The 22,739-nt window shown below is 46.7% G+C and overlaps 1 protein-coding gene and 1 non-coding gene across 5 annotated transcripts in view; one reads left to right on the plus strand and one right to left on the minus strand.

Moving 5' to 3' along the window:
• Nucleotides 1–732: 732 nt before the first annotated feature.
• The window catches only part of SH3BP5 (SH3 domain binding protein 5), a 77,437-nt gene continuing 55,430 nt past the window's right edge, over nucleotides 733–22,739 (plus strand). Inside the window, exons 1-3 of one of the 4 annotated variants that reach the window (XM_050777719.1) lie at nucleotides 1,528–1,581; nucleotides 1,614–1,833; nucleotides 3,541–3,603. In XM_050777719.1, the coding sequence (XP_050633676.1) occupies nucleotides 1,696–1,833; nucleotides 3,541–3,603 (201 nt within the window). In that variant the 5' untranslated portion in view covers nucleotides 1,528–1,581; nucleotides 1,614–1,695. Of the gene's footprint in view, nucleotides 938–1,474; nucleotides 1,834–3,540; nucleotides 3,604–22,739 lie in introns of those variants that run through there. The other 3 variants (XM_050777717.1, XM_050777716.1, XM_050777718.1) reach the window with 3 other exon arrangements.
• Nucleotides 17,371–17,479, minus strand: LOC126949556 (small nucleolar RNA U13). Its single transcript, XR_007723833.1, has one exon. It is a non-coding gene; the product is annotated as a small nucleolar RNA U13 (small nucleolar RNA).

Consider the following 22,739-nt stretch of genomic DNA (forward strand, 5'->3'; position numbering starts at 1 on the left):
CAAAGTTGGAGGCTCAATTCCAAGCCACCAGGGAAGATTGGTGGCTCCTGTGTTCCAAAGTGACCCCTATGGCTATCTTGTCCCTGGCTTCGTCTATCATTGGAAAACCAAAAGCAACTATGTCTTTAGCAAGGAACTTTGAAACACCTCTCACAGAATTGCTGACTCATCCTTGATTTAAAGAGCAATGAGCAGGTCTGACCTTTTTAGAAACAAACCATGGCACTACCTCCAGAAAATAGGACAATTTTCCTTTGACAGTGGACTATAGTGCCAGCGTGTATGGGGTGGTGCCTTTCCCTAGGAGTAACCCTCTAGCCTACTTTTTGATAAAACCACCAGAAGCAGGACTATTTATTTATTTGAGAAGGTGTCTGGCCGTATTGCCCAGGCTGCTCTTGAACTCCTGGCCTCAAGTGATCCTTGTATCCTGGCATCTCAAAGAGCTGGGATTACAGATATGAGCTACCATGTCGTGCCAGACACAGGTTTTGTAAGGTGGTTTTGATGATAGGTTCTCAGAAAGAAGCTCCATTCTCAAGCAAATTTGTCCACCAAACTCAGAGCAGATGGGCTACAGGCCTCCGTGTAGAACATGTGCACGTTCTGCATTTCTCAAAGGAAGGAGATGTGAGCAGCTATGTGCTCACCTGCTTTGCCAAGGTCATCCTTTGGGTTCCCCTGACATCACAGTGGCCCTGACATTTCATAAAAGCACACACATGCCTCTTCAGTTTGGTCTTTTCGGATGCTGTGTCTGCCAGGCCAACTCTGTCTCCCTACTTGTTGATGGTGGGCAGGAAGTCTCACTAATTCATAAATTCTTGGCCAGAGTGTGCCCATCAACAGGGGTTACACTTGCCACCTCCTTAAAAAGGCTGTGTCTGCCCACAGGCATCCCAGCTCAATGCATTCTCCATGCTTCCTGGCTATTCAGGTAGGACCGCCGCACCTCTGTGTTTGGTACGGGGCTCGCCCAGAGAGGCCGCAGCCTTCGGCGATGCATCCGTGCACGGAGCTGCAGCTGGCTCTCCTCTCTACACTCCTGTGTCTATATAAGCGCACATTTTAGTTTGCTTTTCTGGGGAAATCTTTGAGTAGGTGCCATTCCCAAGGTTCGCTCAAGGGGAGGAATGTGCCTTTGGGTACAGGGTTTCGGCAAGTCTTGGTCCTGAGGTCCAGGGTCACTAAGCCCAGGCTTCGGAAGGCGACTTCAGCGTGAAAACACCCCACGCTTCCTACCACACACAACGCGCTTCGGAGGAGGGCGGGAGAAGGGGACTCCCGAAAGCGGGAGGCTTGCGTTACGCAGTTGAGATATATCCGGGCTGCTAAGTTACAAGGGGGTGGGGGCTCATCCTATTTTGCCACCTTGGAGATGTGGAGGGAGCTGGGGTTTTGTGACGGAGACCTGGGTAGCTGGGACTGGCCGAGGAGCGCGCGGCCGGGGCGGGACGGGGGCGGAGCGGGCGCTGCGCTGACTGCCGCGGCAGAAAGGGGGCGGCCGCGCCCATTTCCTCTGCTCCGCCGCGGCCAGAGGGATCCGCATCGGCGAGCTGTGCCTCCCGGGTGTCGGCCCCGGCGGCTCCCTGATCGTGCCCGGCTGTGGCGAGGCGGCTCCAGCCCAGCCTGTGGCGGCCGCTACCTCCAGGGCGCTCCGGAGCCCACTGCGCGGCGCGCGTGGCGACTGCCCGCATGGACGCGGCACTGAAGCGGAGCCGCTCGGAGGAGCCAGCCGAGCTCCTGCCGCCTGCACGGGACGAGGAGGAGGAGGAGGAAAAGGGGATGGAGCAGGGGCTGGAGGAGGAAGAAGAGGTGGATCCCCGAATCCAGGTAGGGCGCGCGGGGTCACCCCGCATCCGGGCTTCGCGAGGGCTGCTGCGGAGGTCGGCGTCTACGCGTACATCCACTTCGCAGCCCCCAGTGACTGTGGTCTGGGGACTGGCGGCCACATACGGTGGCAGGAGACGATCTGTATGCTCTGTTTCATCGTCTCCACAATGAGGAGGCTACAGTGCCCGCGTGGATGCGGCCTGACTCTATTGCGGGGAGCCCCCCGCAGACCCCTAGCAGGATCGGGGTCGCCGCAGAGTGCCTGGTGGTTCGGGCGGATGTGCAACAAAGGGAAAAAGGGGGCGGGGGCGCCATGGTATCCTCGGGGGTACCCCCCGCCCGGCCACCACGGCACCGCGGGCAAGGCATGGCCTCCAGGCTCTGCGAGGAGGGGTCGCCCGCGTGGGCGCCGGGCACCGTAGGCGGGTGGGCGTTGCCCGCCCCTGCAGCGCGGGCTGGCACTGGTGCCCCCGGTGCAGAGTCCTCACCTGCCAAGGTGCCCGGCCTGAGCCGTTTTCCTTCTCTGATTCATTGTTAGAGAACTGAGCGTCTTATTGTCACCACCGGCTCAACGTTCCGCCTGGCCTGAAATTGCTTAAAACCCTGCTTTTCCTTGTTGTGAGGCTGGGCATGAACAGAAATCAGGGACAACTGATGCGCAAAGCTGACGCGTGGAGGCGGCGAGGGGATTGGGCTGGCTGACTGTGCCTCCATTTCCAAGAGAGATGATTAAAAAACAATTTCCAAGCCGAGATCTAGGAGTGACAGTTTAACCTCTTCACCCCGAAGCAAAAAGCAGAGCAAATCCCTTTCTAAGACCCGTTTTATTCTACCTTTTCAGTAAATCATTTTTTAAAAATTGCTTTTAAGCATGCTCTGTAATTTCTGGATCCCTAATTGGTTTTTTAGTGCACAGATCAATTTAAAAGCTCACTTAACTCAGTGGTTAGGGTTTAAATGAATTGTTTTGTCAGGTTAGCAAGATAAAGATCAGGTGGAAAAAAAAACCTTGCATTAGGAATGCTATTAATTAAAATAATTGGTTTGGAATAAATCGTGTGTTATTGGTATGGGATTATGTTAGCAAGATCCTTTGTTTGCATAGTAAAGATGAGTTAAGTTCATGTTGGATGCTTTTTACAAAATGTCAGTTTGTAAATGTTTATTGAAATGAATGGGATTAAAGCTAGTTTAAAACATCCAGCTAAGTAGGTTGAATAATTGGCAGTGTGAAAAGATTTTCACCCTTTACAGAAAAATAATTCTGGTGAGTTAATACCAGAATTCTGCCCTTGATGATTTCACTGGGTTTATATTTTTGGCCTGGCCTTGCTTATTGTCTTTTATTGTTTTCTAAGCAAAGTTCTTGCTCAAGGCAGATGGTGCTGTTTTGATGAGGCCATTAAACCATTTGTAACAGGTGGGATTTACCTGAAGGCACATACCTGGAATATTTGACCTCTGACAAATTCCAAATGTCTCTGAAGACATTGTCAAAAAGGATACCCTCAAGAAAATGGTTTCAGAAATGCTGACATTCATTTGCTTTTCTAGCTAAGCCTCAACTGTTTGCCTTAAGAATTAATACCAATTCTTCCCTTTTCCTGCAAACTGGGCTGGGATAATTTTTCAGGTTATGGACTGAGTTATATTGGAAACAAAAGACGGATCCCGTAAGTCTTTTTCTCTTCCTCTTTTCTTCACCAGGGAGAACTGGAGAAGTTAAATCAGTCCACGGATGATATCAACAGACGGGAGACTGAACTCGAGGTACAGAGAGCTGAGTTCCTGTTCTTGGTGAAGTGATGTCACTCACACCGGCACAAGGCTGGTTAATTTTGTCTTCATAGCTGGAGGGTTATTGCTGGACCCCCCTCCTTGGGAGTTGAGCAACAGCTCCCTGACAGAATAAAATACACCACTGAGCTCAACCTGTGGGCGGAACGCATGTGGATCCAATTTCACATGTTGTTTTTCATTATGGAAGCTCCATGGGGCCTAAATCAAGCCTGTGCAGAGCGTTACACAACGCCTAAGCCCCAAGTTTTCATGTGACTGAAAGGATAGAGAGGAAAATTAGCTGAACTCTTTAATGAAGAATAATGAATGAGCTCACAAAATCTCTTACATGTTCAGGGCGGTTCCTGCCATTTGTTCTGGAAAGGTTGTGTTGTTTCCTCTGACTTCGACCATTTCTTGACTTTCCTGTCCTAATAACTCACCCCCGCCTTCTGCTTTCCTGCTCATTTCTTTATTGTCTGCTTGTGCATAGAATATAATTATAATGGTAACAAAAAGCTGTTTAGACTGGAAAGGCCTTTCCTACTGGGAAAAATCTTGGAAGACTAAAACTTGATTTAGGTTTCATGTGCATTTTCCAACCGGAGTGTAAACAAGTTAGCATTCATCACAGCCTCTGATTAGTTTCCACCCCTTTCCAGTAGTGGTTGCTTTTACCACCCATCAGCAAATTTGAACAACCACTGTATGTATTCAGGAGACTGTGAATTGACTGTCAGAGCCTGGAAGGGACTCTCAGCGCAGCTTCCCAGTGCAGGGAGCTGTTGGCAAAGTCTGTTTCTGTAGCAGGAGAAATAGCAAAAGTCAGTGGAAGGGACAAGAAGCACATGGTCCCTAAGAGTGAGGGTGTGGGAGACAGGAATATAATCTGCCAGGATTCACAGGCAGCCTTGATTTCTGCTGCATGCGTAGGCCCTGGAGTTACCAAATCTGGATGTAGCAATGTGGATTAAAAAGTCTGTTGCTCTGAGCTGTGTGAAGGGTTATCGCTCACCACCTCCATTTCCATCGTAGGTGTACAAGAACACGGGCTGTCCTTCTCCCTAAGTGAAGTAAAATCTAGTTTATTTACATTTCTTTCACTTATGAATTGAGTCTGTCTGTGATGTGCGGTAACCGAAACCTCTTAGGATCTCAGATTTCTGATGCATTAAACAACAAAACCCTTACCATTCCTATAGGGCTTTAGCATTTACAGACTGTTTTTTACACGTTTTATCTCATTCCATCCTGTCACACCAGCCTAGAGCTATGCTGTCCCATATGGTAGCCATGTGCAACGTATGGCTATTTGAATTTAATTAATTTTTTTTTTTTTTTTTGACACAGAGTCTAACTCTGTCGCCCAGGTTGGGGTGCAGTGGTGCGATGTCTGCTCTCTGCAACCTCCACCTCCTGGGCTCAAGTGATTCTCATTCCTCAGCTTCCTGAGTAGTTGGGGTAACAGGTGTGTACCACCATGCCTGGCTAATGAGTTTAATTAAAATTAAGTAAGACAAAATTCTGTTCCTCAATCATAATAGCCACGTTTCAAGAGCCCAGTTGCCACTATATTAAACAGTCTAGTTGCCACTGTATTAAACTACTATCATCATAGAATGTTCTGGCCTGGAGAACCAGGAGGGGAGGGACTATTTGCTTTCCAGATAAGGACTCAGAGGCTTAGCATTTTGTGATGATGCCTCAGAGGCAGGGCTCCCATCTTATAGTCACAGGCATTTTCCAGATCTCCTCCAGTTCCTGCATTCTATTATCCCAGTGCAGTGGTGCAATCACAGCTCACTGCAACCTCAAACTCCTGGGTTCAGGCAATCCTCCTGCATCATCCTCCCTGGTAGCTGAGACTACAGGTGCATGCCACTATACCCGGCTAATTTTTCATATTTTTAAACTTTTTTGTAAAGATGGGATCTTGCTCTGTTGACCAGGCTGTTCTTGAACTCCAGGCCTCAAAGTGATCCTCCCACCTTGACCTCCCAAAGTGCTGGGATCACAGGCATGAGTTGCCATACCCATCCTGGAAATATTCTTCTTCCTACCCTCCCCCACTCTCCCCACCCCCCACACCAAGGCATTGATTGATTCTAATTGCTCGCCTACTATGTGCTGGCCACTGTTCTGGGTAATGAACAAGATGGCCCACATCTCAGCCCCTAGGGTGCTTACCTTCTTGGGGTGAGATTGGTTAATCTGTTAAATTCTTTTTAGCCTGACTTTTGAATCCTATTTCTGAATACACTTAGGTATTTGTGTGTCACAGGAAGCCACCGGACAGGTGTTTCCTGCTTGACTCTGGAGAGCATTTGGAGCCGTGTGAGAGGCCAACTGGAGGGTGTGAGGGGGGGTGGCCAGGGCTGGGCTGGGTTGCTGGCTGGCCTTTTCACGGTATTATAACCAAGACTGACTCATACAAATATAATACGGGCTACATAAGCAATGAAAAACTCCCTAGTAGACACATTAAAAATGAAAAATAAACAGCTGAAATGAATTTAAATAGTTTGTGTAACCCGGAATATCCAAGACAGTACAATTTCAACGTGGACTTGCTATTAAACAATTACTGATATTTTACATATATTTTTATACTAAGTCTTTAAGATCTTTGGCATATTTTACACTTAGGGCACATTTCACTTGAGACTAGACATGTTTCAAGTATTAGTAGCTACATGTGGCACTGGGAGGCACAGGTTTAATAGGTGTTTCTGTCACAAAGGAGCCAGGTGGGATTTCACCCTTCACGATGGGCACCAGCTGCTTGTCAGATACTGTTGACCACTGCATTTATGTGGGTGAACGAGACAAAGACCTTGCCCTCCAGGAGTTTACGTTTTTGGTTGGAGTGAGGAGCAGAGAGGGGGTAATAATTACTGGTGGTAATAGCTACAGTAAGAAATGTGACAGACACTGGAGGGGCGCTGCGGGAGGACATCTGAGCAGATGCCTGCAGGAGAGCCCCTGCAGAGGAACAGGTGGAGTGAGCCACTGGGGTGGTCAAGGGGAGTATGCCCAAGGATAGGGGGCAGGAAAATGAGCCATTTTAATATACAGTCGAGTCTTTTGTTTTTTTCCCGCGACGGAGTCTCACTCTGTCACCCAGGCTGGAGTGCAGTGGCGCGATCTCGGCTCACTGCAACCTCTGCCTCCCGGGTTCAAGCGATTCTCTTGCCTCAGCCTCCTGAGTAGTAGCTGGGATTACAGGCACCCGCCACCATGCCCAGCTACTTTTTGTATTTTTAGTAGAGACAGGGTTTCACCATGTTGGCCAGGCTGGTCTTGAACTGGCTGATCTTGAACTCCTGACCTCATGTCGTCATCACCGCCCCCCACCGCCCCCCCCGCCCCGCCCCACCCATCTCAGCCTCCCAAAGTGCTGGGATTACAGGTGTGAGCCACCGTGCCCCGTCTTGTTTTTGCAGTACTTGTATTCCATAAAGTTGTGAACACTGAATTAGTGAATACGGAACCACTGTTGTAGGGAAAATGCAGGGCTCGGAGCAGGCCTGTGGTCACATCATTTTCATCAACTGATCAATATTAATCTTCTCAGTTTCCATTAAAAGACACTTTATTTACTATATACTATTGATTCATTAGCATTGAACTCAGGGCCGCTTACCTAACATGTATTTTCCCTGTAAGCCGTATCACAGCCTGCTTATGCTCAGGAGTGCTCACAGACAGCACTTCGGCACTCCCCTTCTGGGCCATTTTTAACAGCAAAATCACCAAAGACAGCACAGAAGTGTGAAAGACATGGCACTAAGTAGACCATGAAAAGGACACTTGTTTACAGGCTGGGCACTGAAAGGAGGAGGTGGAGTGTCGCTCCTGCGCGTGTCGGTGAGTGAACCTGAAAGGGCTGCGTGTATTGATTTTGGGGTTACGTAACAATTTTAGTGAGTAGATGAATTCACAAGTATGGAATTGGCAAATAATGAAATAGTCTACTTTCAGGGACCCCAGGGGAAGGTATTTTGCTGTCCCCATTTCCTTTCCCTTTGCCTTTTGATTGCGATCTGGGGCATTCAGCACCTCTCATGGTTTTTGTCTGATGAAGCTGAATTGGTGACCAGGCTTGTGGTCGCTGCGAATGTGCTCACACACTGTGCCGCCGTTGTCCGTGGGTAGCTGTAGACCAGGGTGTTGCTCCTGAGGTCCACATTTAACACCCCATTTCTTGTCTTGGCCGTTTAAATTCCAGATTGCAAAGGGGCCTCTGGCAGCCGCCTGCCGTGTCACTTGGATGTCTGTCTCCTCCTGCATCCTGGGTTTGCCTCTGACCTTATTTTGAACAGTGTTGGGTCTCCTTTGCACTCTGATTTATATCAGCGAAAGCCAACCTTTTTAAGCTGTTAAAGGAGGAACCTTTTAACCAGAGAGGCCTTGGATATAAGCCTGATGTTTTAAGTTAGGAAAATAAACATTTTCCCACAGATCCAGTGATCCGTCAGCTTTATTTATTTATTAATGAGACAGGGTCTCGTTCTGTCACTCAGGCTGGAGTGCAGTGGCACAGCCTCGGCTCACTGCAGACTCTGCCTCCCGGGTTCAAGTGATTCTCTAGCTTCAGCCTCCCAAGTAGCTGGGACCAAAGGCGCACACCACCACGCCTGGCTAATTTTTGTATTTTTAGTAGAGATGGGTTTTGCAATGTTGGCCGGGCAGGTTTCAAACTCCTGAGCTGAAAGCAATCTGCCTCCCTTGGCCTTCCAAAATGCTGGGATTACAGGCGTGAACCACTGCGCCTGACCGGCTTTTTAATTCACTAAGTATTTATTGAGCACCTACTGTGTGATGGGGCAGTTTTCGGTGATGGGGACAGAGCAGTGAAGAGACTGGACTGAAGTCCCTGCTCTTCCGAGGCTTACATTGCAGAGGGGGTGGAAAATGCAATAAAGAGTTAAAGTATGCACAGTAGGTTATCTGATGTATGCGAAGGAGGCAAAGAGCTGGAAGGGGACTCAGCTGGTGGGTGTTTGGAGGCAAGGGGAGGGAGAGGAATGCGGTATTATCTAGAGAGAGTGAGCAAGCCTCAGGCCATGTGGGGGAAGAACATTCCAGCTGGAGGGCGCATCTGTGCTAAGATGGGAGTGGGCCTGGCCTAGCTGAGGACCAGCAAGGGGGCCTTGTGCCAGGCTTGGGTGAGTAATGGATGGAAGAGGAGGTGATGAGTCAGAGATAAATGGGTCATTCAGGTATGTGACAGCCCTGCCAGGTGAGGTAATAAAACTCAATATGCTGATGTAATTTTAAAATGCCTAGTATATAGGTCTCTTTTCAAATGTTTGTTAAAACAGATGCCACACTGAGAATTTCTAAGTCTAATCAGAATAAAGATTTGTAATATTTCATGCCCATATATATGTGGTTTTAAGCACAACATGTAGTGTTTTCATCATTTCCCGTGCTTGCTCTGAAAGTGGGCTGTTCCAGGACTGTGAAGGGGTCCTTTCTTTTCCTCGTTGGTCAGGTCAGGTGGGAATGGTTTCTGCTTATACTGGCAGGGTGGTTTGAAAAATCTTTGTTTCTGAGTGTCTGTGTTCCTCAAACTCGCTTAAGCCAGCACTCATTATCTCTGCCTTTCCTCCCTCCAAAAACCAGCAAATGCTTTCTCTTAAAAACAAAACCTAAAACTTTTTTTTTTGGACCCAAGGAGCAATGGTAGAACCAAAATCTCTGTTTTGAGCTTAGAAACTTGGAGGTGAGGGTGAACTGGAAGCCACCTGGCCCCTCTCTCATGAATTATTAGCACAAATCAGGAGAAAAATTCCTCTATCAAAGGACAGTGATACGTCCCAGCACTTTCTCCATTAAAACATGTGTGGGTGGAATGCACTAGGGACTAGGTTCTGCAAGACTAAGTTTTGCTTTGAAGAAACTGCTAGGGAATGTTTGAAGCAATAGATAGACCGGGGGAGGGAGGAGTAACTGTTTCTTGAAGCTGCACCAGATTCCAGGCCTGGTGGCAGACTGCCTGGTCTGGGCTGGCAGAGTCCCTGCATCCCCGACCTTCTTGTACACAGGTGAGATCTGGTTGAAGTAAACATTGGCCTGGAGGCCTTCCTGCAGCAAATACTGTGTGGGGCGCTGGGGACCAGGGTGGTCAACAGATAATCAGGCATGTCCCTGCCTCATGGAGCTTGCCATCTCCTGGATCCAAGCGAGCAATTTCAGTGGGGGGAGGGGGATTCTGGGAGAGTCACTCAGGGCCCTTTGGGAGGCCAAAGCTTTGTTGAAATAGGGGGCATCAGAGTTGAGGTCTGCAGACCCCAAATAGTCTGAAGATAACATCCAGAGCAGCCTTAAAGTGGAGGAGGAAGAGAGCGATGGTACAGACGTCGTCTGCAGGTTGAGGAAGGCTGGGGTGGGGAGAGGTGGAGTGTTAACAGGACCTTTGGTGATTGACTGATTGTAAAGAAAAAACGTGTGTGGTCTTTGCGTCTCTTCAGGGTAGCCTGAGCCAGGGCTGCTGCGCTGCCCCCACGGCTCTGACTTGAAGTTTGGCCATCAGAATGGTGGTACTTAAGGTCTTGGGCTTCAGTGATCCCCCCAGACTGCTTATTTCCCTTTGGGGAAGGAGGTGAGTGGGGAAACATTTGAAACTTGAAGAGTGACCTAGCTATAGGACAGCTGGCAAAGCTTGGCCTCTGGAGCCAGACTGTCTGACGCTGAATCCCAGCTCCCCTTGTCATAGCTGTGGGACCTCTGGCAGGTTATGTAATCTCTGTGCCTCAGTTTCTTCTTCTTTAAAATAGGATCGTGTCTCAGTTTTTGCTGTGAAATAACCAAAGCCCAAAGCCATGGGGAAGGGCAGGTGGAGGGAAGACAGCGGTCTTGACATCAGGTGATACAGGTTGAAATCAGAGGTCTGCTGACTTCTAGGGATACTTGGCACATGGAAGCCGCAGTCTTCTCATCTTTGAATCTGGGGGCTGTGATTCTTGCCTACATCCCTGGGTGACCTGGAGGATGGTAAGGGATGCTGTTTGAGAGCTCCCCAGCCTGTTGCTTGGCTGGCAGGGAGGGCTGAGACCCGCTGAGCGCTGCAAACAGAGAAGGTTCCAATGAGATGTCCACTGGGGCCAAACTGGCCATGGGGCCTGGCAGTAGCTCCGTTCTCTTCCCCCAGGTCCTGCCATGACCTTTCTTTGTCAGATTGGCCCTGGGAAAGGGGCCAGAGGGAGGGCTCGTACAGGCCAGGATTGCAGTGAGATGGACTTTGTCGTCACTGGATCAGCAGGGCATTGCGCTGTGGCCTGTCTGCTATGATGTGACAATTAGTTTCCCTGTGTGAGCCCTGCTTGATTTATTTAATTAATTAATTTTATTTTTTGAGACAGGGTCTCAAAAACTGGAGTGCAATGGTTTGATCTCAGCTCACTGCCACCACGGCCTCCTAGGTTCAAGCGATTTTCGTGCCTTAGCCTCCTGAGTAGCTGGGATTACAGGCATGTGCCACCACACCCGGCTAATTTTTGTGTTTTTGGTAGGGACGGGGTTTTGCCATTTTGGCCAGGCTGGTCAACTCCTGACCTCAAATGATTCACCCACTGCAGCCTCCCAAAGTGCTGGGATTACAGGTGTGAGCTACCATGCCCAGCCTCCTGCTTTGTTTTTGTTTTTTCCTGAGACAGTCTTGGTCTCTGTTGCTCAGGCTGGGGTGCAGTGGCACAATCATAGCTCACTGGAGCCTCGAACTCCTGGGCTCAAGTTATCCTCCCATCTCAGTCTTCTTAAGTAGCTGGGACTACAGGAGCGCGCCACCATGCCTGGCTAATTTTTGTTTTTGTAGAGATGGGGTCTCTCTATGTTGCCCAGGCTGGTCTCGAACCCCTGGGCTCAAGCAGTCCTCCTGCCTCGGCTTCCCAGAGTGTTGGGATTACAGGCATGAGCCACCGTGCCCGGCCTCCCAGTCTGTTCTTGGACAGACTGACCGTGAGGACAGTTGTGACACTGGTAAATCGCAACCTTGTGTTCTCCTTTCCCTCCCCAGCACCTGTCCACTTATGCACATGTTGGCTCATGAACAAAGATTCTGCCTTGCTTGGGGGCGTTAGCATTTTAAGAGTGGCCTTTCACTTTAAAAAAAGATGATGTGTGAATATGGACAAATGGCCATGGTCTACTTAGTGGGGGAAAAAAAAACTATACATAATATATATATAAAACTATATAGAGCATATATAAAACCATATATATAGTAAAAGAATATATGCATATGAGAAGACAGGCCTAACATAGTTATTCTTTTTTTTTTTTTTGGAAACGGAGTCTCACTTTGTTCCCCAGGCTGGAGTGCAGTGGTGTGATCTTGGCTCATTGCAACCTCTGCCTCCCAGGTTCAGGTGATTCTCCTGCCTCAGCCTCCCAAGTAGCTGGATTACAGGTGCCCACCACCATGCCCAGCTAAGTTTTGTATTTTAGTAGAAATGGGGTTTCACTATGTAGGTCAAGCTGGTCTCGAACTCCTGACCTGTCAAATCCGCCTGCCTTGGCCTCCCAAAGTGCTGGGATTACAGGCGTGAGCCACCATGCCCGGCCCTAACATAGTTATTCTTGTGTGGGTCAAAGAATGTGAACTGCTTGTTACCAATTATCGTGAAATAAATGCAGAAATTGAGAGTAAGACTTTAGAATGTTTTTTTTTTTTTTTGGCAATTTGATGTTGTGACATCCAGGTGGCATTTTACTTTCCTAGTTTGTTTTTATTCTACGGAAGTATTGATTTACGGTAGATTGGATGAGGGAAAATTCATCACCACATTGTTTGAGAAGCCTGGCTCTAGAAAAATGTACCCTCAGATGTTACCAGTTGTTGTTGCTAGCTTCTGAGGATGCTGGTGGTTTGTAGTTTTCGTTTCTTGGTGTTTTGTGAAATATTTACAATGACCATATGTTATAATTTTCAGGGGATGGGGGTGGGGAATGAAGCCTGTTGTAAAAAAAAAAAAAAAAAAAAAAAGTCTTTATAAGCCAAAGAAATGAATTTCTCTGGAAGGAATTTCAGGAACTATGAAGGCTGATGGGAAAAACTTCGGACTGGTTGTTCCTGCCTTAATTGTAGATAAACCCCGATGTTGTGGGTTTGCTTGATGAATTAGCGTATTGTTCAGCTACTGTAGTTGTAATTCATGGAAGGGTGAAAAGTGCTTTAAAGGCACTTTAGGGTCTTCTACAGCCAAGAAACCCTCGTATATATGCTTATTTAGAGAACACAATAAATCAAGATATAATGGAAAACATTACAAATATTAAGAATATTTAGATATTTGAACTTAGTTACTCTATGTATTTGACTGTTAGCATCATTTCTAAATGGATAAATGCGGGCACATATAGGTTCTCTTGCACAACTTCATTCATGGATCCACATTAGCAAAATGCTGTTAGTGGCCAAAACATGTTCTGGCCATTGGCTAGAACATAGAAATAGCTATCTAATATTGACATAGACTGTATTGCCTTAAAAAAACTAGGCATGTCTTCCTTTTAACCTGCAAAGATCAACAAGATAATACACAAACTCTCCTGGCCCCTCAGCTGAAACCCATGGCAGGGTCATAAGCGCTTGCTATTGCAGTACCTGCTGACTTTCCTACAAATCATGTGACTGTATCCCCAGCTGTGTTCAAGGTGCCTTCCCTCTGACTCTGAGTGTCATCGCAAAAGAAGACAGGCTATGGGGTTGATGGATTCATTGCTATCCCTGTGGTTAATGAGAATCTTCAAATCCCCAAGTTGACAGAGATCTGGTCCCTGTGGACTGTAGCCTTTTAATTTTGTGCTGTTATTTTTCTTTGTCAGCATTTGTTGTAGGGACTTTAACATAGTGTTGTGTGTGTGTGTGTGTGTGTGTGTGTGTGTTTTGGCTGGATGAATTAAACATCTATTGAACCTCATCCTTTGGCAGGCAGCCCAGGTATCTTTGCCCAGCCTTTCTCTGTGAGAGTTACTTAGTCTGCCGATTGCCACGTAGATGTTTCCAGCATTAAAGACTATACTGCTTTTTTGTAGTGCATTTTAACCAAGAGTATCACAGAATTTGCAAAGCAGCTCTTGGAGAGCTCGGCAAGTCAGCCCCTTTCATTTCCTTAAAGGAAGATGGAAAAAATTTTGTTCTATTCTTGCCTGATTTTTTTTTCCTTTGCTGTGTTTTGCTGGATTATCTAAGAGATGTTAGTGTTTGTTCTGACAGAAAGAAACTGCTATCAGGGAGACAATGAGAGGACTATCCGCTGTTTATTATAACTGCAGCTCAGCCCTCTTAATATAAATCTTTTATTGTTTGGCATTAAACCCAACCAAAACATGATGAATGGGGTTTGGTTGTCTTCATTCACCACACCCTTTTGTTTCCAGCGTGCGAAAGGATTCAGCTTCGTTTTGCTAGATTTGAAGCCCAGAGATTTAATGTTCTCTTACTTGATTTTTGGCTTTATTGGAAGAAGAAATGGGGTGTGCTTCTTCTTCATTGTTCTGGTTACTGTTTCTCCCTAATTATCCCAAGCCTTAGTAGCTTAAAACAACTGTTTTATTTTGCCTGTAATCTGTGGGTTAGGAATTTGGAGAGGGTTTTGAGAGGGCTCAGCTGGGTGGTCCTTGCTTGAGGAGTTTTGTGCAGTCAGATGTCAGCCTGGGTTGTAGTCATTTGAGGGCTTGGTTGGATGTGTGAGATGGCCTACGCTTGTGTTTGACAGAGGATGCTGGCTCTGAAAGCTTATGCTGAGAGCTCAGCTGGAGTTGCAACCAGCATGCCTACGTGTGACCTTTCTCGTGTGGTACTTTCGCTTCCTTTTGGTTTCTGGCTCCTTCCAGAGTGAGTGTCCTAAGATGACCAGGTGGGAGCTTCATGGCTTTTTCTGACAGCCTTGGAACCTCCAGAGTAGCTCTTCTATTCTAATCTGTTGATCCAAGCAGTCATGAGCCCACCTGGATTCTAATTCTTCTTGATCCTGGGGCAGTGCTAAAGAATTGTCGGCCATATTTGAAAACTGCCACCCTCATGGTGATGTAGAGACAGTGGCTTATTTTGAGGCCCGTGGGACATATACTTTCTTCCTTTCCTCCCTTTCTTTCTGTGGGGAGACTTCATAAACAACCATGTTTCAGTGTCTTCTGGAGGTGCTTTAATGGTTAACCAGCCAGCAAAGCAAGGACTTTGGTTAGTATTCCCGGTGACCTCAAGCCAGCAACGATAAAGGCAAGATGGACAGTTTTTAGTAATGCTGTGGGTCTTGCCATAGGAAATTCTTTGCCACTTTGCCCATTTCTTAAAAATTTTGCCTGAGAAAAAAATTACGGCATGGCTTCAATGTCTATTAGAAAAAATTAGTGGAGCCTAGAGCCAGAGGTACTACAATAATTAGACAGATGCTTTATAATTCAGGGTGGTAGGGTTCTAAAGCCCCTTGGGCAATTCCAGATAGATATGCTGTTTTCTTTCCCTGCCACTGGTTTTGCTGGGTCTTCTCTGGGGAAAGAGTCCTGGTATTGCACTTATTTGATAGAAATTACATCTACTTCCCCACTTGGAACTTGTTAAAACCACACTTCAATGTTGTGAAACTTAGGGTCAAAAAAAGCATAGGAGGCTGGGTGCAGTGGCTCACTTCTGTAATCCCAGTACTTTGGGAGGCCAGGGCAGGGCCAGCAGATCTCTTGAGGCCAGGAGTTCAGGACTAGCTTGGCCAACATGATGAAACCCTATCTCTACTAAAATACAAAAAAGATAAAGTAGTAGCCAGGTATTGCAGTGCATGCCTGTAATTCCAGCTACCTGGGAGGCTGAGGCACAGAATCATTTGAACCTGGGAGGCGGAGGTTGTAGTGAGCCAAGGTCACGCCACTGCACTCCAGCCTGGGTGACAAAGCGAGACTCTGTCTTAAAAAAAAAAAATGCATAGGAAAACTTTTTTCTTGGAACTGATAGAAACTAAACTACATAGCTCCATAGCATATGATGGTGGAAAGTGTGGGCTTTAGAGCTCAGCGCTGGATTTGAATTCTCTGCCTCTTAATGTGCTGTACAGTCTTGGTAAGTTATATTAGCTTATCTGGGTTTAATTTCCTTCCAAAATGTGAAGGGCAATACGGATCTTACCAGGGCTGTTAAGGGTTAAATATGGTGATGTTTGTAAAGCGTCCGGCATGGTGCCGGGCATATATGGCCAACAAATGTTGGTCCTTTCCTCCTCCAGCCCCTTCGCCATTTATTAAATAATGGCACCTAAGTAAAAATAACCACTATTTTGTGAAAGGCTATTATATGCTAAGTTTTTTGCTAAGTGGCTTCTATATTTTATCCTATTCATTCTCACGACAGTCCTTCAGAATGTTGATGAGAAAGGGAGGCACTGAGTGACTAAGTCAGTTCTCCCAGGTCACACAGCCAAGGAGTGGTGGAGCCAGGATGTATAATGAATCCAGGGATCTGAGGCTGAAGCCCATGCCCTTAAGTAGTTTGTGTTTGGAGGCATAGTGGATGCATATTCTGAGATCCCCACTGAGGCTGCATAGATGAAAGAATGCTAGAGTCTAGGACTTAGGGGGCCAGGTTTTCAATCTTCACCTTGATATTAATCAGGTATAGATCCTTGGGAGAGGATCTTTATCTCCTGAGATTTCAGTCACTTCATCAGTGAAATGGGAGCATCTAAACTAAAAGATGGGCAAACTTTTTTCCAGCCTCGATATTGTTTGACTGGAATCTCCATTCTGATCTAGCCACATGTTGAATAAATTACGAACCACCTTCGGTCTTGACAGTTGGGGAAATACAAAAGCTCTGTAGTCAATCTATGCTGTCATAGACTTCAAATTTCATTTTTGTTGAAACGATACTTGGACATAGTTTTTTTAAAAGAGTCCCTGATAAGTTATAATGCAAAATGAAAGTCCTCTACCTCACTCCCCCGCACCCCTAGTTCTATTCTGATGAAATGATGTTTTTAGCTGTTCCTTCTGGTCGTTTCTCCTGTGTCTCTAAAGTTACAGCCGTCGACTTTGACTTTGGCTCTTTGCATCCTGTGCTCTCCTTTCTTAACGTTTTGATTAGCTGAAGGCCGGAGGAGGTTATCTAAAAGCCAGCAGAAGTCAGCCAGCCAGCCAGCCTGCCTGGAATGCTGTGGTGGGTGGATGTGTGATTCCTGTGTAGGCTATACTAACTGTTCTCCAGAGCTCTCCGAGGCGGGGCCGTGAACTCACCATATCGCCCTGATTCTAAGACTTGTGCTAATTATAAAGTGGACCTTGTATTTCATAACAGCTTGGGTGGTGGTTGACACATCAGCCCCAGTAAACATGCAAATCAATGGTGTAATCTGTCTTAAATCTAATGATTGTGAATTTTTGAAGAACCTGGTGGGTCTTGCAGTTGAGGAAATATGTGAAGCCTCCTGGCGTCAACATGGAAATAGTGCTTTTGTGGTTGAACTCGGTAAAACACTGCTGTTTCAGCATTTCTGCATCCTCTTACTCAAAGAATCCTGTGGATTTAAGAACATGTGTTTGGCCATAAATGAAAAATTACTGGGGTTCCACCAGTCTTTCTAGCTGTGTGCATGAGAGCTTCCTTGCTTACGTGCGTGCAGGGTTGTCATGTAGCTTTGGTTCATCCTCCCGGGCCTTGTAGTACTGACCCCTGTGCTTGCTTGCACGTTTAAAGGGCTCATGAGTTTTTTCCTTTGTTCGTGGAGATTTGTACCTTGGGCAATTTTTTTATTTCCCATCTCATATCAGATGAGGAATGTGCTCACATCATATCATAACAAAATTCGAAGATGGCATATCTGACACGTGCACGTGAACACCCAATCAGCACACTTACGAACTCCAAAAGGATCTACCTTGGGCTATTTTAAACATTTTTTGGTAATTGGTTCAATTCCATTCTGGTGCCTAAGTAACATCAATAAAAAAGATGAATTGAAAGCAAGTCTTGGCTGGGCATGGTGGTTCACACCTGTAATCCCAGCACTTTGGGAGGCCGAGGCTGGCGGATCATGAGGTCAGGAATTTGAGACCAGCTTGACCAACTTGGTGAAACCCCATCTCTACTAAAAATACAGAAATTAGCCAGTTGTGGTGGTGGGTGCCTGTAGTCCCAGCTACTCAGGAGGCTGAGGCAGGAGAATCACTTGAACCCTGGAGGTGGAGGTTGTAGTGAGCCCAGATTGCGCCACTGTACTGCAGCCTGGGTGACAAAGTGAGACTCTGTCTCAAAAAAAAAAAAAAAAAAAAAAAGGGAGTCTTTTCCAAATGACGTTCTACAAAATATCTGGCTCATATTATTTAAAAATCGAGGCTATGAAAGACAAAGACTGAAGAACTGTTCCAGATGAAAGAATGTTAGATAACAAAATGCCATGTGTGACTCTTAGATTGGATCTTGGACCAGGAAAACAATTTTTGCCCTTTATTATAAAAGACATTGGTGGGACAGTTGATGCAATTTGGAGACAGTTGTAGACCAGATTAATAGCATTGTACCAATGTTAATTTTCTGACTTTGATTATTGTACTCTGGTTATATAAGTGGAAATACGCACCCAAAATATTCCAGGGTAAAGGGGCATGGCGTCTGCATCTTACCCTCATTTTTTCCAAGTTTGAAATTATTTTAAACTAAAAAGTTAAAGAGCCATTTGCCTTAACTCAGCCTCCAAATGGCAGCACTTTCCTTTGGTTAGGGAATCATGACACAGGCCAAGGATTGAAAGGAGGCCTGCGATGTTCTGGGAGGTGGAACTGGGTGCTCACCTGCTTGTTTAGAAACACTTTATAGTTAGATCAGGGCTCTAAACCAGACCCTTTCTGTCTAGGAGGGAATTGGTTCTGCTTAGGCCTTAAAAGGGTCCAAGACTCTTGTTAACCTCAGAGGAGGGAAACTGGAAGGAGAAAACCATGATGACCCCTATATTTTCTTCGTCTCTGTCCTCTTAGTGAAAGGAACCCCTTGGTGGTTCAGATAAGGACAGGCAGTGTGATGCCTTGGAAAGGGTTGGAGTGAAGAAATAGGATCTGGCCTTGTCAAAGTTGTTGAATGCACAGGGGTGTGGAGCTGGGTGATGCCCAAGCTGGGGTTAGATTATCCTGCGTTTTGATCCACAACCCACTCAAATAGCTTACATTAAAGGGAGGATTTTCTGAAAGGTTGTAGGAGTCTCATGGAACTCAAGGGAGGGGAAGTGTCACTGGCTCTGATGCGTAGGGAAACCACATGTCTCAGTTGGCCCTGGCAGTCTTGGTGGATGCCTGTGGTCCCAGCACAGTTATTAATAGTGCCTCTCCTTATTCTCAAAAGTGTCCTGTTTGATTGATACATCATATGAGTGTGTTGTCACAGGATTGGAATCAGGAGCCCAGGTCACCTCTCACCACCCCTCCTGTGCCACCTCATGGTTCTCTCCACATTTGCTTTTCTCTGTCTCTCACCTCTGTTTTTCTCTGTCTCTCACCTCTGTTTTTCTCTGTCTCTCACCTCTGTTTTTCTCTGTCTCTCACCTCTGTTTTTGTCTGTCTCTCCCTCCTCTGGTTTCCTCTGTTCTGATTACTGAGAGAGGGAGTATTGTATTGGAAACACGGTGGCAAGTCCTCACAGAAGGAAGTAGCAGGTCTGGCCGACACGCTAAGGGGCCCCTACTCCTGAAGTCGATCAGGGCCTGAGATGGGAAAAGAAAAGGACTCAGGGGAAGGGGAATTAAGTACCTGGTTTCCAGCAGTGATCTTGAAGTTCTCCCCAACTTGAAAATCCTAGTGTGTTCTTCCTATTCCATTTGTATGTGTTACCTTGGGGCTGTTTCACCTGGGTCTTCTAGTTGGATGACACCGACTGCTGTGGAATTGGGCCTGTGCTGTGAGCAGGAGGGTTGTGGCTGGCTCCAGCTCCCTGGCGGTCTTCATCCGTACCCCTGCTCTCTACCTCTGCTGCTTCCTGGCTCCTGTACCCTCCTGTCTCGGCCTTTCTGGTTTGGCTCCCTTGGGCCCCCACTCTGCCCTGGTGCAGTCTTTGTGCTTCTGTCTCTGCTGCAGAATTCTTAAGGTAGAATCAGCTTGCTCTGGCCCTCAGGGCTATGAAAGCCCCTCACAGCGGGAGCTGGGACTAAGAAGAAAAACCAGACAGAGGCAGGAGGGAAGGCATCCTGAGGCCCCCAAAAAGCATGGCAGGATCTCACAAAGCAGAGAACGGTCTATAGCCAGGCCTGTGCTGTGCAGTAGGGCAGCCACTAGCCACACGCAGCTGTTTAACTTATCATTAAGTCTATTGAACCTGGGAGGCGGAGGTTGCAGTGAGCCGAGATCGCGCCACTGCACTCCGGCCCTGGTGACAGAGTGAGACTCCATCCCAGAAAACAATTTTTAAAAAGATCACTAAGTTAATTAAGTTTTTATTTTTTGAGATAGAGTCTCGCTCTGTCACCCAGGCTGGAGTGCAGTAGCACGATCCTGGCTCACTGCAGCCTCGACTACCCGGGCTCAAGCAGTCCCCCTGCCTCAGCCTCCCGTGTAGTTGGGACTCTAGGCATGCACTGCCACACCAGGTTCATTTATGTATTTTTAGTTGAGATGGGGTTTCGTTGTGTTGCCCAGCCTGGTCTCAAACTCCTGGACTCAGGAGATCCTCCCACTGTGGCCTCCTAAAGTGCTGGGATTACAGGTGTAAGCCACCGCGCCTGGCCCCTTGAAGTTAAATAAAATACAACACTTAGTTGCGCCAGCCACATTTCGAGTGTTTGCTTGGCCACAAGTGGCTGTGGCTTCTGTGTTGGATGGCATAGATGTAGCACATGTCATCATCACAGAAGTTCCATCAGCCAGTGCTGGAGAGCACTTGCTCCCTTTTCACCCAAGCGCTATTTAAAGTGGTTTCTTTGTGTGTTCTAGTAGCTGCCACAAGTGCTCTTAGAGAATAGATTGGATGGGTAAAAAGAAAGCATGGTTTGTATTAGGTTGGTGCAAAAGTAATTGTGGTTTTGCCGTTAAAAGTGGTAGTGAATGGAACATTTCAGGTACCTTTACTACTGGCCAGTAAGTCAGATGGTTTCATAGTGCCTTTTATCATAGAATTCTAGTATGTTCCTGCTAATGGAGACTTTCCCATCATTCTAGGGCTGGATTTCCCTAACTCCACTTATTCTACTGCTGCTGCCATCATTTTTGCCATATTCTGGGACTGCGTGTGCTATTTATTCCATGTTGTCTTTTAAATTGGTTCATGTTTTTACTTTAGGTTTTTTTTTTTTTTTTTTTTGAGATGGAGTTTCACTCTTGTTGCCTAGGCTGGAGTGCAATGGCATGATCTCAGCTCACTGCAGCCTCTGCTTCCCAGGTTCATACGATTCTCCTGCTTCAGCCTCACGAGCAGCTGGGATTACAGGTGCCCGCCACCACGCCTGGCTATTTTTTTTTTTTGTATTTTTTTTTGTATTTTTAGTAGAGACGGGCTTTCACCATGTTGGCCAGCCTGGTCTTAAACTCCTGACCTCAGGTGATCCACCCGCCTTGGCCACCCAAAGTGCTGGGATTACAGGCATGAGCCACCGCGCCCAGCCTTACTTCAGTTTGAAAAGGAAATATCCTTACTATACATGGAAAACCATCAAAGGAAAATACATTTTTTTTTTTTTTTTTTTTTTTTTTTTTTTTTTTTGAGACGGAGTCTCGCTCTGTCGCCCAGGCTGGAGTGCAATGGCCGGATCTCAGCTCACTGCAAGCTCCGCCTCCCAGGTTTATGCCATTCTCCTGCCTCAGCCTCCCGAGTAGCTGGGACTACAGGCGCCCGCCACCTCGCCCGGCTAGTTTTTTGTATTTTTTAGTAGAGATGGGGTTTCACCGTGCTAGCCAGGATGGTGTCGATCTCCTGACCTCGTGATCCGCCCGTCTCGGCCTCCCAAAGTGCTGGGATTACAGGCGTGAGCCACCGCGCCCGGCCGGAAAATACATTTTTTAAGCAGGTGTTTTTTTAAAGAATAATATATACATAGGGAGTGCCCACCTTGTCAGGGTACAGCTTATGACTTTCAGAGTAATGTTACGTTGTTTCCGGTGGATTTATAGTTCTCCTTATCAAATTCTAGCAGATTCCCCTCTTTATGGAAGGCTCTGCGCCTGGATTAGCTTCCCTTTTCTTTAAGAAAGAGATTAGCAAATGTATTCAGGTGCTGAAGACATCGTGGTCCCTTACTCTCTGGAGTCTTTCTCTCTGACAGAATCAGAAGCATTTAAACAAGATCTGAGAAGGAACAACTGCTTCATTCTTATTGAAAGTACACTCTTGTCTTTGGTTCGAGAGGGGTCTATGTAGAGCAGGCCCGAGGGCAGGTGCATGCAGCACACTGGAAACTTTTTGGCTACAGGTCCCCCTTCACGTTCTTGGTAATCATTGAGTACCCCAGAGAGCTTCATTTTTGTGGATAGTATTAATATTCGCCATATAGAAATCAAAAGACATTTATTTCAAAGGTCTATATTCATTAAAAGGACAATCGGCCTATTATATGTTAACAAAAATAATATATTTTATGAAAAAGGACTATTTTTCCAAACAAAAAATTCAACGAAAGAGTAATTGTTTTATGTACTTTGGCAAATCTCTTTAATGTCTGGCTTTAATAGAAGAGCTGATTCTCTCACCTCCTTCTGCATTTCGTGTCATTTCTTGCCGTGTCACTGTCAGGTAGCTTCTGGAAAACTCTCCTGAACACTCATAAGAGAATGACAGTGAAAATGGCAAGTCTTTATTAATGAAAATGGCTTCCATCTTGCAGACTCCTTGAAAAGGTTTCCAGGTGCCCCACCCTCACCAGTGGTTTTCCCAGACCACACTCTGAGAACCACTGGTGAAGTGACTGGCACACTGGACTAGAAAACTGAAGATGGCCGGTCGCAGTGGCTCACGCCTGTAATCACAACAGTTTGGGAGGCCGAGGCAGGAGAATTGCTTGAGCCCAGGAGTCTGAGACCAACCTGGGCAACACAGTGAGACCTCATCTCTACAAAAAATTTAAAAATTAGCCAGGTGTGGTCGTACGTGCCTGTAGTCCCAGCGACTTGGGAGGCTGAGATAGGGGCATTGCTTGAGCCCAGGAGGTGGAGGCTGCAGT

This window comes from Macaca thibetana, chromosome 2 (genome assembly GCF_024542745.1).
Source record: "Macaca thibetana thibetana isolate TM-01 chromosome 2, ASM2454274v1, whole genome shotgun sequence".
NCBI classification, from domain to species: domain Eukaryota; kingdom Metazoa; phylum Chordata; class Mammalia; order Primates; family Cercopithecidae; genus Macaca; species Macaca thibetana.